The sequence below is a fragment of the Acanthaster planci genome, linkage group LG08, assembly GCF_054643075.1.
Source record: "Acanthaster planci isolate LZ-2023a linkage group LG08, COTS_SCS, whole genome shotgun sequence".
NCBI lineage: Eukaryota > Metazoa > Echinodermata > Asteroidea > Valvatida > Acanthasteridae > Acanthaster > Acanthaster planci.
This window is the reverse complement of record NC_141784.1, coordinates 15,552,603-15,570,063: the sequence shown is the minus strand read 5'-3', so window position 1 is coordinate 15,570,063 and position 17,461 is coordinate 15,552,603. Positions and strand designations below refer to the sequence as shown.

The 17,461-nt window shown below is 40.1% G+C and overlaps 1 protein-coding gene across 9 annotated transcripts in view; it reads left to right on the top strand.

Moving 5' to 3' along the window:
• The window catches only part of LOC110980156 (MYCBP-associated protein-like), a 287,473-nt gene that overhangs the window by 119,077 nt on the left and 150,935 nt on the right, over positions 1–17,461 (top strand). For all 9 annotated transcript variants that reach the window (XM_087139862.1, XM_087139860.1, XM_087139861.1 and 6 more), the window contains one exon: positions 8,491–8,615. In XM_087139862.1, coding sequence (XP_086995988.1) covers positions 8,491–8,615 — 125 coding nt within the window. The remainder of the gene's footprint in view (positions 1–8,490; positions 8,616–17,461) is intronic.

The window sequence follows — 17,461 nt, the reverse complement described above, 5'->3', positions numbered from 1 at the left end:
ACACATGTATGAAAGGCAGATTGCCATTTGTCAAAGGAATCGATTTTCTTGGGTGGCTTTGTAGCTTGTTTCACTACCAACCTATCCCCAATCAGGGTGAATGCAACTTCTGGATTAGTTTCCCTCATTGCTATTGTGGGGGCCGCATTATTCTGATAGAGCTATGCTAAGTCAACATACTTTCCCCCATATCTTCTCCTCGAGTGAGATAGGGAGAAGGGACCCTAACGGGATACACATGCTAGGCATACTTAAGGGATTCTGGGAAAACACTGGGGCAGTTGGTCTGTGGTATCATTAGGAAACCCAACTAAGCTAGCAGTTGTACCTGGCCCAGCAGCTGGTTCTGGAATAACGCTTGGTGCACTTGAGCTCCTTTCTGGGTTGTCAGCCTCACTGGGGTGCAATGCTTGCCAAACAGTGGTCGCGATAGGGCTCGTAAGAAGAGCCCCCACCTCCCTGGGTTCTGCGCTGTGTAGCTGAGGAGGCACTGCCGCTGAAGATGGTGCCAGTGTGGTGATGAGGGCATCGCAGAAGTAGCCCAAGACATGTCAGCTTCAGCAGCTACCGCATTGGCAGTGGCTTGTGATGAACACCGCAGAGGTTGCTGGCTGACTCTAGCAGCCTTTTGTGGCCGAGGCCTGGTAGGCCTAGTTCCAGCCTTTTTGCTGGCTTTCTGCTGCCGAGGCATTGTGCTATAGCTCAGTTAATGCCGACCAAACAGCAAACAGGACTCCCTTCCTCCGGCTAGATTTCAAATCCCACTGAGCTTAAATCATGTCATGCAGTGTGATCATACATGCAGTTTCAGCACACTCCAGCTTGCCAACCACAGTCTGGCCTTGAAGGATCCATGAGGTGGCACCTAGTAATGTTCAGATGGACAGTACACAACCATTTTTTCCAAAGTAGGCCTAACACTTGTCCAGCATCTCTTGAGTCTTGGACAGCAAGGATATCCCAAGAAGGAGAGGCCCCACACTTTAGCCCTCCAGATAGTCTGTGCTTGCAGTAATTCAGCAGCCTGCAATGCACTGTCATCCACAGCAAATGTGCTCAACAGAGAGGATGATCCCAGCTTGGACCAGAATGACCAAGCTGCCAGTCCTCATAATATTCCACAGAAAGAATATTCCAATTGATCCTGCTCCCAGAATTATTCCATACAGAGAGTGTTCAAATTGACCCAGCTTGCCCAACAAGCTGTGACAGAATGATCCTCACATGAAAATTTCCCTCCTAAACTAGCATTGCCTGGCAGAAGTAATCTGACCCCTTGCCTGATTGGCTAAAACAGTGGACTGTGATTGGCTACCAGTTAGTGCTCAGTAACTTGATTGGCCCACTTTATGAATAATCAGTGCTAGAATCCTCTTCAGAATCCACCTTTTGTGAAACCTTCAATTTTCAAACTGTCATAACTGCAAGAACAGGGGGGGAACAATTGAATGCAAACTGGTGCAGATTTGTGGGGATCTGTGGCAGCTATCTGGAACCATGAATATAACCACACAAGGCAGTACAGATTTTACAGCATTCTTCTTCTAACCACGAAAAGCTGCATACATGCTTGTGATCCCACCTTATGCATAAAGAGTTGGGCTGAGTGCAAAAAGTATAACATCTGCCAGGAACTGTGTCCGCTGTCTAGGGCAGTGCACATAGGACTATGTGCCTATATCTAATGCAGTAAGATTCTTCATATCTTGCAAAGCAACAGATCTGTGTACCACCAAGTATAAAGAGTTCTGTTAAAATATATGCATTGTGACAGAACCTCCTGTTGTGGTGTAGGATATGTTTTAAACCCAAGTGACTCTTAGCACCCATATGCTAGGAGTTGTGGGCTTCAAACATTATATTTCACATCACAGCAGGCAATAATTGTTTTCCTAGACCTCTTTTATGACTGCTTTGTAATATTTTTGTCACCTGAGTGTCTCGAAAATTGTCTTGATCAGTTGTTCAATTGCTGGTCACATGTGCCTTGCTCATAAGAAATGTCTTTCAGAGAAGATCTTATATGTGTCTTCAAACATAGTATAATTTGTTAAAAAACTTTATTACAAAGAAGCAAACATCAAACAAACTTCAACCAGTGAACCAAAAAATGCTGTGCTCCAACAGCTGATCATAGCACATGCCAGTTCTCTACTTCTACCAGGGTCAACTACCTAGTCTATGTTGACAAAGGTATACCTGTGAAGTCTGGTTAGTGGTTCCTGCATAATGGTTTGGACTGTTAAGTGCGGACTACATGTAGTCCATGATATTGATTGATATATCCATGATATATTGCAGTGTGGTATCACTGATGCATAATATCCAGTGTAGGGGTAAAATCCTTTTTTGTTGCATGGTCATATTATTGTTCTGAGCCAATTGAAATACAGTTTCTACTACGTTCAACCTATCCACATAACCTACATTTGCATATTTCCCTAGTGCTATTATGCGATTCGCTAAAGTCTCAACTGCCAGTACATCCTTTTGTTCTTCTTATGGCGTAATATTTCCAAAATATATAGTTTTATTTTTGCCAGCCTTCAGCTACATGTATATTATTTGGAGTTAAGTATAAATCTGATTTGCATTCAATAATTTCCTTTTTTGTACATATTTGGTTAGATATTTTGCTACTTCTTGCTTTTATGGTTGCCAACCTTAAGTTATATTATTTGCATTTAAGTATAAATCTGATTTACATTTTGATAAACTATATCTGTAAATATTCATGTTTCCCTGTATGTTTTATCCAGTTAGTTAGGGGAGCCCCTCGACAGAAACTTGTTTCTTTTGGGTAATCCTGTGGGAGCTGATTGGGTATTATTATGTTTCTGTTATGTCTATTGCAGTGTTTATCTGTTTTCTTGTCTGTAATTTATTGTATGTATTATCCCAAAAAATGAAATAAATTAAATGAAATGAAATTGTCATCTACCAAGATGCACCATGTCCTCTTTATTTAGTGTCATTACGTATGGTCATGTTTTTTGACATCTCCAACTTTCTCAAATTCTTCATTCACTACACAAGTTTGGTGATAACCTTTGATTCGCTGTCTCATCAGTAAATAAACCTATTTCATCATATCTCCACTCTTTCTTGGTAAGAGTGTGTTTTCGTGTGACTATTTGTATGCTTTGCTTTTCTGCTTGTTATCATTTTAGATTTAGTGATTGCTGTAACTACTGTGATCTTCATATCTTCTGCCCCTCTACATATTATAGGACCTGGTCCTCAGGATAGAAGGGTGATTTGTTCTCTCTCCCCCCCCCGTCTAACTGAGGGAACCCTGTCACCAGAGACAACCAGAGATTGTATAAGGTCTGCAGCATTATCTATCTCCAGATAACACCAGACTCGTGTCTCCTCCTTGTGGAGGGGTACGACTGAAGTGACCCTGGGGACCTTAACACGAAGTGAATAGTGTTCATTTGGTCCCACAAGAGCATAAAGGACATTTTCAGTAATTACCGTCCTGCATCTTCCCATTGTAAACTACGCCAGCTGTACACAGGCCACCACAGCACTATGTCAGCCTACAAACAGGCCAAAATCTTTAGTCAGATCCTGCCAACCTTGAATTCTGAGATCGTAACCTAAGCAGGAGTCAAATACTTGGTTCGCTTTCCAACCATTCACCAAGTTAACTGAGCAAAATTAAACACTAGCCCCAATCCAACGGGTGGGTGCTAATCAGAACTTGGGCTGCTTGCCGAATAAACAGGGCCTGCTGGCCATCATGGTGCCATGTTTGGCATACATTGGACCAAATCCTTTGCACACTGATTAATCATTCACTTTAACAGCATACTGATCAAAGTTGAACACCACCCAGTTAACCAGAACTGCGGTAGCTTACCGAACAGATAGGGGCATGCTTGCCTTCATACACGTACTTGCCATGCTCAGCACACACACGGGCCAAAATTTTATGGGATGCTAGCAAAGCATTACCTTAAATGGGACAACATGAGTAGTAGGTTGAGCATTTTGAAGTCTAACTTGACAGGGGATATTCCTGCAATTACCCAAATTGTCTTTTGTGAATCTAACTTGATACCAACTTCCTCTGTAAATTAGAGGGTTCTTAAAGGAAGACTTGAGAGCTAGAAGAAATTCTAGAGCTAGAAAGAACTATTTTTGTTTCCCAGCACTAAAATACATTTAGCACCAGAACATAAATCAAAACATGACATTCCAACAATTGCTAATATCAAACAGCACACGAGAAATAAGACAGCTAAGGGTAAACATGGGGAAACTAATGTGAAACTGAAGACCAAGAAGTGCTTTGGATAGGATGACAAACAGATAAATTGACGGCCTTAACATACAGTATGTAATAGACTTCCAATTCCTCATTAGTTACAATTTCATTCACAAAACCACCTCAGTAGTAAGATGACAAATGTTTGATAAAAACTAGAAACAACTGGGTTATTACTCACAGACAAGCTCGGTTGGAGAGAACTGAAGATTTGGAACGGATCGATAACGGGCTGTTAAATAAATTGCGAAATCCATCTGCCTCATTCAAATTTGTTTTGCAACTTGCCTAGAAGTTCATTGTGCCTATACATTGCTGACTTGAGGCAAACGAAATCTGGGACCTTGAAAACACAGTGAAAATCTTTGCAACAAACTTTGAATTTGCCAATCACCCACAAACCATTATGATAATATAACTGTTGCTCGAATACAGGTAAATTAAACTGGTGTGCCCATTGTATATGTATGATTTGCATTTTTGCATTTAACAAGGTTATTTGATTTCAGAAGGAGGCGTGCCATGTGCAAAGTAATTAGTTCTGTGTTCAGTGGCGTGTGTTTGTAATGTATACATAATCTGAAAAGTTTAGACGCTGTTTTATTTATTATTATCGTTTTTTCTTCTTCCTGAGCGTGTGATATGTTTGTTGGTTTTCGTTTGTGTCAGTATATTTTAATCTACTCTGCCTAAAACATTATTAAGTCTACACTTATCCTTCTTTGGCTGTGATAACTCTTACTAATAATAATAATAGCAGATTCTTATATAGCGCACATATCCATCACAACTGATGCTCAAGGCGCTTCTTAAGCGAAACGCATCCAAAACTGTTTCAGAGAAGGTTCTCAACATGCTCAGGACTGGGGCTAGGGGTTACACTCATGTTTTTTCTGCTGTGTAATGATTGAAGTCAAACCTGGCTCAGAACTACTGACATGACTGAGAGTTACCCACAATGCTTGCATTGGAGACACAATGCTTGCAGCAGATGGAGTCTCTGTATACTAGCCTTGCAGTGCTGCTGCGAAGTATGGACCTGAGCCCCATACTCACTAAACATGAAGATGCGATGACAATAAAGGAATTAGACACGCTGTGCCTAGGCGTATATTTACCACAGACACTGCAGTACAGGGCATTGAACACAAACCACTGGAATTACACCAATACAAACCTAAACACACCCTGTAACTACACTACAATTAGAAGTATTGAATAATGTTAACCAAAGATAATCATCTTGGGGATATTAGGCTGTAGCCTGCCAATAGTCATCTTGAACTCAACTCACCGCCTGTTATGCTTCCACGCCAGCTGCAGTTGGACACCCACTGGAACCGGTGCCGGAACATCAACGGCATGGGTGGTGCTGGGTGGGCTGCTCCACTGACTGTACATGGTGGTGAGCAGTGGTGGTTCTCATAGCTAAACAGACTCCTGGTTGACTTGCTGTTGATAGTCCCAACATGTCAGGACATCATCCACCAACCAAGGTTGGGCATCCTACATCCAGATCCGGTACAACTCCACCTGACTTGATAGCCATTGTGCAGTGATCCTTCTGAGCATTAGGACTTTCTCGGGAGTGCCATGGCTGCAAGAGGTTGATGGCTGGCTGTCTACCTGCAAACTATCATGTTGAATATGGCATTTCAGTTCTTGGTACTAAGAAAAGACTTTGGATCAAACTAAGGCACCTGTAGGGGATGTAGCTGCTTTTTCATGCACTTCTGTAATAACACGGGCCTCCAGGTAGCTACTGTCCCCAACTACCATTCTGCCAGTACTGCCATACACAGTGGCTGATGGCTCCTCCATCTTGGACAGTGCTTAACGGTCAAAATATACATTTAATTTGCTAAACGTTTAGCCACATTTGAATTTGCCATTTAACTGTTTAAATGTTTGGCCAACCCAAAAAACAAAGGCCGTTGCATGTCAGCTCTGTTTTTCTGCTTAACAAGTGAGTTTTTTAATGCAGGTATGTAGCTCAACAACAATGCATATTTGTGGTTGTCCGAGCGCAAGCTGATATCCTATTATTGACAACATAAGACTTTCAAAAAAAAAAAAATAAAGAGAGAGAGAGAACGGAGGGGAGATGGACTGATCTGGACTGACAGAGATCACTGTGTAATTATGAGGAATTCATTTGGCCTGTTCAGCAGAATATTTTTTTTCTTCAAAAAAGATCAAATGTTATGTGGAGAAAGTTATTTATAAATTCAGAGGCCTGGAAAATGTCTACGTCTTACGTTATTTGCCATAAATTAATGTCAAGAAAAGGAGATGAAGGAACATTACTGAAGGGCTGTACAACAGGGCTGTACAACAAAGCCTGGCTAACAGCCAGGCAGGGTCCAGACAGCGTGCTTTAGGGGCCCAGAATTTTCCATGGTAATACTGTTTCTTGGCAACAGTAGCATAATTCTGGGACTGTGCAAGTGTATCCTACCAATGGCTGTTTTACTCGCAAAGAATAAAAATATACATTGTGTCTAACGGAACAACAGAGCTGTCAATCACTCCTCAGGAGATTTCTTTTCCGCAGAGCTGGGGTGGATTTTTAGATTTTTTTCCATCAGGGCTCCCGAGCCACTTGAAAATAATCATGTCTTCCCATGTATTTTTTGGTGTTTTGGCGTCAAAGTCAGAAAAATGATCATGATATTAAGTATTAAAACAGCTGAATATTTTTGTTTGATGTTTAGACAAATTAAACCTTGGCCAGGGTACTCTTAGGCTGGACTGGCTAGCTCTAAGAATTTTTTCTGCTCACTCAAAAACTAACTAGGGTCTGTTTACGCTTTTGCCTGTCCTCAAAAACGGAAAAAGAGGGAATTAATGGAATTCAGTATGGTGCATGTACCGGCAAAATACACCAGAAAAAATACTAGAAAGTAAATTTTAACCTTCTTTATTCGAGTGAGATTTGGCTACACAAAAACCACATTTACAGCACTGCGACAGGGATGTGTCTCACTTGGTGCTGTAAGGGTTGTGATTGGACAGTCACCATGTGAGCTGTGCGCCTGTGCTGGAGTTGAGCGGGCGGCGGCACCAAGGGTAAAGCTGCTTGTCTTATTTCATCGATGGACTTCTTCACAAAGAACTAGAGAGCTTTGTTTCATCCTTCAGACATTTTCAATCCTAACATCTCTACGCACTCAGGAACTTCTTCAGATAAACTGTGGTATGCTGTATGTAGACTAGAATGGCACCTGGCACAAAGTAAGGGCTTTAAGGGTCATTGTCTCAGCTTTTTGTGACATCCACTCATCCACACTGACCAGTAACTAGAGACACCAATGCCAGCTGGATGATGTTTTAACGATCAAATTTGACAACATAAGCCCTCCCGACAAAGTTAATGTCCTATCATAGCACACAACATCAGGGAAGTATCCACGTCATGGACCTACTGTACCTCCAGGGTGTACCACAATATCACGTAATCATGATGTCATCACGCTATTTATTACAGGATGTGGAATATTTATTTTTTCCTACAGATTTCCAAAGCCTTTTTTGGCTCTCTTGTCAATTTTGCACCCTCATTAAAATTACACAGTCCAAAGTCTCGCACACCAATAATGTACTACATGAATAGCATCACGATGACCTCATCAGGTGTCAAATTACAAGCACTTAAGTTTTATTTATGTAAAATTTTCAAGAATCCACATAAAATCAACCTGTAGAGAGGAGATGGTGAGAAGCAGTCACAGTTTTAGAGGTGGGAGGAAAACCCCAGAGGAATTTTCTTGGGTAAAACCCACGGAATCAAGTAGGGACTGAAAACCCAATCCAAGTGGGCTAAGCTGAGAATCGAATGCGGACTGCAGAGGTGGAAGGTGAGAAAAAAAAACTATGCCAGCCGTACTCCTTGACTATAAAAGGCCAGAAGGAGAAAAATCTGAGAAAACAGCTATTCAACTGATTTTCAAGATGTGTGGTATAGCCTGTGTCCTGTTTTTGAAGACTTGTGGCATGTATGGTTCTGTGTACACTAATCCAGAAAAGTGTTGTATGTGCTCCATACTATACACATACAGTGTGATACACTGTAGTATACAGTTAAACATAATTAACTACTAAGCACTTAGTTTCTATTTTTTTTACAGTTTCACTCAAACACCTGTCACTCACTTAACTTTTTAAGTAATTCTTTTTGTTTAGTTTCATGTTTGGGTTGTTTTGACCCCCTAACACAGGTGCTCAACTGGATTCCTCAAGGCCAGGGACTTCTATTAATTATCCCTGGCATCAGTCCAAGTATCTGAAGGACCGGAGACAGCAGCTTGATAATGTCATGCTGAATTTAGATCCGCACACACCAGTAAGTTTTGCTAAATTTCATGTAAGCTATAAATTAATTTATGATTAGGTTTTTCCTAATGCATTTGAGGCAGAGCTTCTAGAAAACAACCAAATCAAAACTGTCCTCTTATGTTATGTATTCAGAGGTTTTAGGAAGGGCATGTGAGTTATGGTGTACAGCTTGTCACTGAATTAACCAGCTATTTCTTATAGCATGTTTGGATGCACCTTTTAACAAGCATTGTTTGAACACTGACGATTTATAGAGCACACAGATCCACCAAGATGCTCAAGGTGCTATTACAGTGAAATTAATTAAAAGTCTAATAGAAAAAATGAGTCTTCAGATCCTTCTTAAACTGCAGGAGAGAAGGGGAAGATCGTAACCATGCTGGTAGATTGTTCCAAAGACAAGGTGCAGCACATGAAAAAGAGCAACCTCCCCATGAATGAAATGACTTGGGTTCTCTAAGAAGAATCATATTACTGGATCGAAGTCTAACGCGTGGGATTGTAAGGCTGTAATAAGTCATCAATATATGCGGGAGCCAAACTGGAGAGTGATTTGTAGACAAATAAGAGCATCTTGTAAATGATTCTGAACTTAACAGGCAACCAGTGCAGTTCTTGTAGAATCGGTGTAATGTGACAAGTCTTTCTGAAGATAGTAATGGTATGAGCAGCTGAATTCTGTTTAAACTGTAGATGATCAATTTGTGATTGTGGGAATATTTTACCTACAGTATGAATATGGAATGATGTTGAACGAACAATGCTTGAAACATATGAGGGTCTAAAGACACTGTAGAATCAAAAATGACCCAAGGTCTCTGGCCAAAATCGTGAACATCTAAGTCGGATTTACAGCTTCCAGTTTCAACCAACTTGGGTCTAGATTGGAGATATGACTGACACCACTCAAGTGTTTTTCCATGTGCCCCAAGGATATCACGAAGTCTGTGAAGCAAAATGAAATAATCAACAGTGTTGAATGCTGCACTGAGATCAAGGACGAGTGCAGTTACTCGCCCTTCATTTGTTTCACACAAGATGTCATTTTGAACGTGTAAGAGTGAAGATTCAACACTGTAAGCAATTTATAAGTTGTCTGAAATTTGTTGGATAAGCAATGATCGTTTATAACATCAAGCAGTTGGGATGCAGCTATCTGTTCAATGTTTTTCCCAACAAACTTCAAGATTGCAATGGGTCTATAACTACTTAAGGCTTCAGTGTTTAAATCAGCTCTCTTAAGTAGTGGGTGAATGCAAGCCAGTTTTAAACTATCTGGGAAAACCCGTGGCTCAAAAGACTTATTAACAATTTCAACAAGGGACGGAGCCAAAACATGAATACACCCTGGAACAACAAAAGTCAGTACAGGATCAAGAGCACATGACTTGACAGGTGAATTATTAACAACATTGACAATTTCTGAAACAGAAGTAGGGTCAAATTTAGCAGTATACTTGATTGGAAACTGCTAGTCAATTTTTCCCCACTTCGGTGAATTCACTGCGAATGGTAGTTATTTTTCAGTGAAAGAATGCTGAGAAATTTTCAATCAAAATATCATCACAAACAAAAGTAGGCAATAGTGGTTTCCTATTGCAACAAGCTGTTTACAACCTTAAACAATTTGTCTGATCACCTTTACACTCTGTAATGTATGATGAATAATATTCAACTTTTGCCCGATTAATCAGTTTATTGAGAAAGAGTCTCTGTTCCTGATACATCTGCCTGTTGATTTCAGTTCTTGACTGTCTCCACTTTCTCTCAAGTTGTCTCCATGAGCTGTCCGGACTTAATCTAACAGTCGTAGTGTGCTCTGGTGCATGGCGGTCAAACAGAGAGCCCACAATTTGCTCGTAGTTCTGGACACAAGCGTTTACATCCAGTGCTACGATATTCGTGTCTGAAAGTTCTGCAGCTGGGTCACCACGAAATGCAACAATGTTGAAAGATTTAAGTTTACTTGTCTTTATCGAGGCAAGTGATGGCTCATGCTTCTGCATAGACAGCAAACACATGATGGCACAATGGTCAGAAATACCTGGATGAAACAATATATTTGAAACTAGATGTACGATGTCCAACATGCAGATTATATTGAACCTTTTTTTGTGCAATTGAAACATGTTTCTTTTGGGCCTTGCAGTGTACTTGTTTTTCAGACCTGTGTAGAGCCAGTTATTTGCCATTTCAAAAATGGGTATTTTCTGTTTCGCCAAAGCCTGAATTCCGCTTCAGAAATTCAAAGTCCGTTTCATACCTTTGTAAGCATGAAATGGGAGAGGAAGTTTTTAACTATGCATGGAAACCATTTGCCCAACCACATTGCCCCCCCCCAAAAAAATAGTAACAGTATTTTTCGGAAATATTCTGCAATGGTTCCAACTTTTTTTTTAAATTTCTGTAATGAAACTTAAAAAAAAGAAAATCCAGACAACAAATACTGCACCCCTCACCCCTTGATTCCCCAAGGGCGCGCGATTGCCAAAACTAGCTACGATCAATCAACGGACAATTCATGTGCCACTCCTGATGTATGAAATCAGATTACGTACATGTACAGTGAAAGTCACATAGTAGGTCTTGCATTTAGCAGTCGTTGATCACAATATGTTAATGTTGGACATTGACCCGCCATTTTATTTGGCAGTTGTGCGACAAAATTCAGAAAGTTAACATTAAATCTGAGCCATAAATGTATGTTTGTGACCAAAAACTTCACTCTTTATTGAACTCCTCCGAGGGTCCATTCACAAGTTTTTGAAAAGGGTTTGGTAGACATTTATTTTTTAGTACTTTGCAGAAAGTTTTCTTTACTTTTTAAGCCATTCTTAGAGGGAAATTTTGCAAGTTCCGTTTCAAGCAGTGGATTCCATTTCAAAGTGTTGATTCTGCAAATTGTGTCCATTTTCCACGATCGCAGAAAATCATTGGCTCTACCTGTGTTGTAGTTGGGTCCACCACTTCGCAGACGAAGCCCTACAGGTTAACACGGGTGTCCATGTCCAACTGAGTCCGAGTCCTTCAATAAACCAAACTAATGTTCTCATCACACCATGGCGGGGATCTACCCCGGCCAAACCTAAATTTGTTGGAACCTGTCTAAAACCTGTTAGAGTGTAGCTGATCTTCCCAAACCCAAGCTCTCTCCAGATGAGAGGCCACTCAGAGACTGCCTTAGGGCAAGATAGTAGGTCCATTTGGAGGAAATATACTGCCAATTCTGATGACTGTGGTTACCTTCTGTGAACAACACTATTGCACCTGCAAGAAATACTCCTTGACAACAGGATTGTTGGCACAATGTGATAGTGATTTATTCAGCAACAATCAAGAAACATACAGTAATAATTGGGACTTGATTGGGTCTGTTTTATTATCTGGGTGGGTCCTTTAACTACAGTGAGAGATAATTGCCTACTGCTTACATCAGCAGTAAGGGGCCATTCAAAATTAAAAATTTTTGATTCTTTCATTCAGTATTATAGTGTGGCCAGGCACTTTGCGCTCTGTCCCCTCTCATACATTTACATGAAATATTTATGAGTAGGGCCAGGAGTGGTGCTAGGCAACACCCATATGCAGTAGCCCTGATTACCCAGCCACCCACATAGTTAGGTCATTTTCCACTCAGACCCCAGATGAGTAAGATACACTGTGTACATGCTCCAGTATAGTGACCTCTTTGTCCCTTGCTTTGACCATAGGCCTGCATAGAACCACCTTGCGATCACGCGCACCAACTTTGTATTTCTGCAAGCAATAAAGTTTATACACACTTGTAAACCAAGAACTTCCTGTGTAACAATAGTAAGCATGATGGCGACCATTTGAATGCTGCACATAACCAAATTCCTGTTACAGTGTTCCTAAAGATTGTGTTCTCAGTATAAAAGTTCTTTCTCCCATCCCTGGCTGCTAAACTGTGTACATTTAACTTGCTTGTAAGTTACAGTGCTCTCATTTACAACACTTTGAAATTCAAATATCATGTCCCAGATAAAAACATGCAAAATATTGTCAGGATTTTTTTGTATTACAGAGCGGTGCATCAGCTGAAATGGCTTGTCTTCATGGACCGGCCATTGCTCTGTGAGTCTGGTGACCATCCAACAGAAAATCAGGCTTCCTTGGACTGCGGAAATCATATGCACTGAGACCTCAACCTGAGTACATGAAATTGAAAAATGCATATGCATGAAGAGCAATCTAATTTTGTGAACTAACTTGCGAAAATGTTTCCGAAGTTTTTGATCATTTCTTGTTTTGGGGTTGTCAAAATTCTGAATGTATTATGTTGTCATGGGTGGTTACTGGCTCCCGGCCATTCCATGTCTTTCTTGCTATTTTTAGCGTAGGAATCAGTTTACCATTCATTATTCTCCTTGTGTGCGTGATGAAAGTTGTTCCACGTTTGCGGGAAGGCCTGCAGAGATTGCAAATTACTAGTTTTGACGGCCATCTTATATGTGACTCCATAACTCTCATCTACAAAAATATTTAAGGAAAAATTCATACAATTTTAGATGAATTTAGAAAGACTTGGTTTGTGTCTCCACAAAAATCTCAAATGCTTTACAAGCAATCAAAATTACATGTATATAAAATCTACAAAAAGTAGACAATTGTACTCAGACTCAAAATGAAACACTAAGACAACACACAAATTCAAAAAGTGGTTATGCCTTAGTCACGTGAATTTCTTTTATTTCAGTCAACTTTTCATCTATTATTTTGCCATATACCAATGTCTCTTGGTACCTGGCTATTTTCACCACTACAGAGTGATCAACCACTGGCCCAACAGGTGCCAGACTCAAGACTTAGCTGGGTACAGAGCCAAAGTGACGGGGGTACTGTACATGGATGTGTAATAAACTCAGTTGGTTAGGCGTAACCCAATTACCCACATACATACAAAAATCATTCCGTTGAAACGTTGCAATTCCTGCTGATGTAACACTCAGCCAGGAATCTAGCCTCATAAAATTTGTGAGTAGAAAGTATGCACCAAAGCCTATGCTTTGCAGCTGCATGAGTGTATAGTTCCAGCACGTCATTTGATTGCCAGTCAGAAGCAGCAAATACTGATGTGCCATTATAGTGAATAAGGATGTCCAACCATGTCAGTAAATCCAATTGTGCATCTCAGGAAACATGAAAACCCTGTGATGCAGTGCCTTGAGGCCCCTAGTTAGTATAATTAAGTACCGCAAAAAGGCCTGGCCCGTTAGAATTGCCTTACACAAGAAAGTAAGGGGACCTAAAGACTGAATTTCAACTAAGGACATTTTGTGCTTACTCGACGCTTTCTGAATTCGATGAGTAATTACATGTACTTGAACCTTCTCTTGGGGAACTCAAAATTGTCCTGCAATTGCATCGATCTCCAGTACTAGTTATAGTCTTAACTGGGCCAATTGTTTTCTCGTGCCAAGGGTACTCCAAGCTCTCCGCAAATAGTATTAAATGTATCAAGTAAATGGGCACAATCCACACTCAGTCTTACCCAAAAGTAAAATCGTCAAGGTAGTGAGTCACATATGCCAAGTTGCAAACCAAGTTAACTCAAAATTTCAAAAATGTGCCAAATTTTTCCAACAGGAAACACAAATGATACAACTCATTGGTAAGCACCCATCGTAATAGTGCATTCCATCAAATTTAAAACCGAGCAGTTCATAATCATCAGGTGATACAGGAAGTAGTCGAAAAACAGATTTAAGCAGATTAGCTTTGGCTAATCAATCCCATTATCCAAAATGTGTGGTTAATTGTACTGCTTTATCAAAGGATAAAGCAGAGATCACAGAGATCTTTATCAATAAGGTCATAACTGATCGTTCCAGCTGGGAAAGATAAGTGGTGAATGAAGTGGTGTTTGTTCGTCTCATGTTTTGTGACTAGGCTAATCAACACTCTGTTGCCCCTAACATGTATTGGATCGCACGACAATTTGTGGTCAGTGTCGCACAACAATGCGTGGTCAGGCCAGGAAGCAAGACGGCAAGAGTGAGAAAATCTTCGCCTTTTACAGAGAATTCAGGCTTCTCGTATCATGAATATAAATGTAACTCTTTAGAGGATTTACCAATGAGGACTACCCTGCCGCCGTCTCAAAGCAGAGTGTGTGCAAATGCAGCATACGTAATATGAAATGGTGCAACGCTGGTGCAGGTCATATGCAAGAAGGCTGGCTGGGGTGCGTACGCTGCATGCCGGAAGTGTCTCTCGCCTGCGTGTCAGGAGGACAAAGCAAGGGAAAAGCAAGAGCAGAGCACTGCAGGTCCATCATCTATGCACATTCATGTAGGGTCGCAAGGGTCAAATGTGATGCATAACTCTAGCAATCATGCAGCACGACAATGCATGAGATAGGGCTCAACTGCATTCAATAGCTTTATACACAACAATGCTATAGTGATGAAGAAAACTCTTAGGCATATAAGTGCAACATAGAATAGATAAGAGTAATCCAGAGATACAGAGATATGCATCAATAGTATCTTAACGTCGTCTGGCAGAGTAGTATTAGATATGGGGTTCCTGGTCATTCACTTTCCCCATACCTATGCGAAGAAAAAGTGCCGTAATTCCCATATACCTACCCGACCTCCTCTCAAAACCCCCACAACCCCCTCCAAGCTCTGCTGGGTATATACCCACCACCTCCCCACAACTCCTCTCCCACCAAGTTTTTACGATAAAAACAACAAAATAAATACTACTTATAAAAAGACAATGACTCATTATTACCTACCATCACATTTAGAAGAGTTTTACAATTTAATTAACAAAAAACCTCCTCCAGAAGCGTATGTGAAAACCAAAGAAGACACATGCCCACACATCAATAAAAGAATAGAAGATGGATTTGTCAATTGTTACGATTGTTTTCAAAGACTACACCCTTATATATACTTCGAAGTGGAGAATGTACTGTAGGCGGCAAATACAATCAGCGTTTTGTTTATAAAAAGCCCAAATCTAAAACAAACAAAATACTTAAACAACCAGACATTCAATTGACGGAAGAACAAGTGGGCTGCATAGAACACAAACTAAACCGAATATTACCAGGCAAGATCTCTAGAGTCAAACCACTTCATGCTTTTATTGCCGTCTGTTATAAAGAATTGTTTACGGACCAAATGGCAGACAAAGTAAAAGACCTATTTCAAGTTTCGGATAAACACTGGAGCAACGCCGTTATGAAATATATAAGAAGGTCTTATTTAAAACTGTTTATTATAAAACAAATTTAAATTAGAAAACGTCATCAATAATTTAAAAGGTGACAAATCTGTTAAAGTCAAAAAGTAAGTTTTAATCTGGGATATTTTAATATTACAAAATCCACCGAAATTGAATGGCAAATGCAAATTAAAGGAAGTCCAGCACATACAAATGGTAGACCGAGAACCAGACCGAGTGGAGTTAGAGAAGAGCGAGAAATACCTGACCCACCTCTACCAAGCACAGGGTCTAATTTTGATTTGTCTTCAATAGAAACACGTGGAATTGAACTTGCAATATCGGTGTCAGAATTAGAGGCAGACACGATTGTTTTGTTATATGACATAATAAGAAATTATCTTCAAGCTAACAACGTAGGGAATCTAGAATAATTTAGTGCCTCAGTTGACCAAAAAATAACTGACAAGAAACAAGAAGAAAATTTGTTAAATTTACGTAGTTCCTTATATGATTCAAATAATAGAAATAAAGAAGAGTTAGCTATCTTATATGGATATTTAGTGCTTTTGTCACAAGAAAAAATCGCTATTTACGAAGAAGCACATGGTATTGTTTTGGAATTTATTCGAGAAAGATTTTTAGGTGAAAACTCCGACGAAAGAACGAGAACTATTAGAGCCACACAAACCGAACCCAGAGAGGCCCTTTTAGTTATGGGTTCGAATAATGCCCCGGTCATGCGACGGTTATGCAAGAGAGAAACACCTGGTGATTTTTTGCAAGGAGGAGAACATGGGAGTGTAGTTATTCCTTCGGGGTTTTTTAACGTAGATTGGTCTGATTTTATTTTTAACGCTATTCCTGGTGTGAGTTTTAAAGTTCACCGTGATTCCAATTTAGTTACAATTATGATAACAGATGTAAATCTCAAGATTGCGGTTGGGCAAAGAAGTTATTGAATTTGCCAAGAGGTAGGCTCGTTCCAAATGTTATTTATAAAGGAAAAATAAACACAAACCCTTTTAAGGAGCTTTGGATACAGTGCCGAGAAATAATCATTTTAATTATTTTAACAGACAACCTTCAGATGTGTTGTGTAGCTTGTTGGACCCGAGCAAAACCACCGTTAAAACACTTGTAAATGGACGTTTAACAAATTTTGAATTTTCATTAAGAAACGAAAAGGAAGAAATCATTAACAACAAAGATAATATAATTGCGATCGAGCTAGACATTTAAAAAAATGGTATATAATAAAAAAGAGATGACAAGTAACATTTATCCTACGCTAGAGTTAAACAGCACCGAAGCGGCAGAAACTAAAGTTTACAGACTCCAAAAGATCGAAGATATCAAATTGCAAATCTTACGGGAGCGTAATGCACGTGAGACTTCTTACAAAAAGATTAAATGAGTGCTCACCACGCTCAATTATGTAGAATACGGAGTTGAAGTATTGGGTGCCACATCAGCCGCGATAGGTATCCTTGCTTTAATGGGGAGCATTACTTCACCCATTGGAGTAGTGATGGAAGGTATCGCTATTGGTGCATTTGGATGTTATGCGTTGGTTAAATACGCGATTCGCAGATTTGCTCACAAAACCAAGAAACACGACCAAATCAGAATGCTTTGCGACGCCGAGCTCAACAT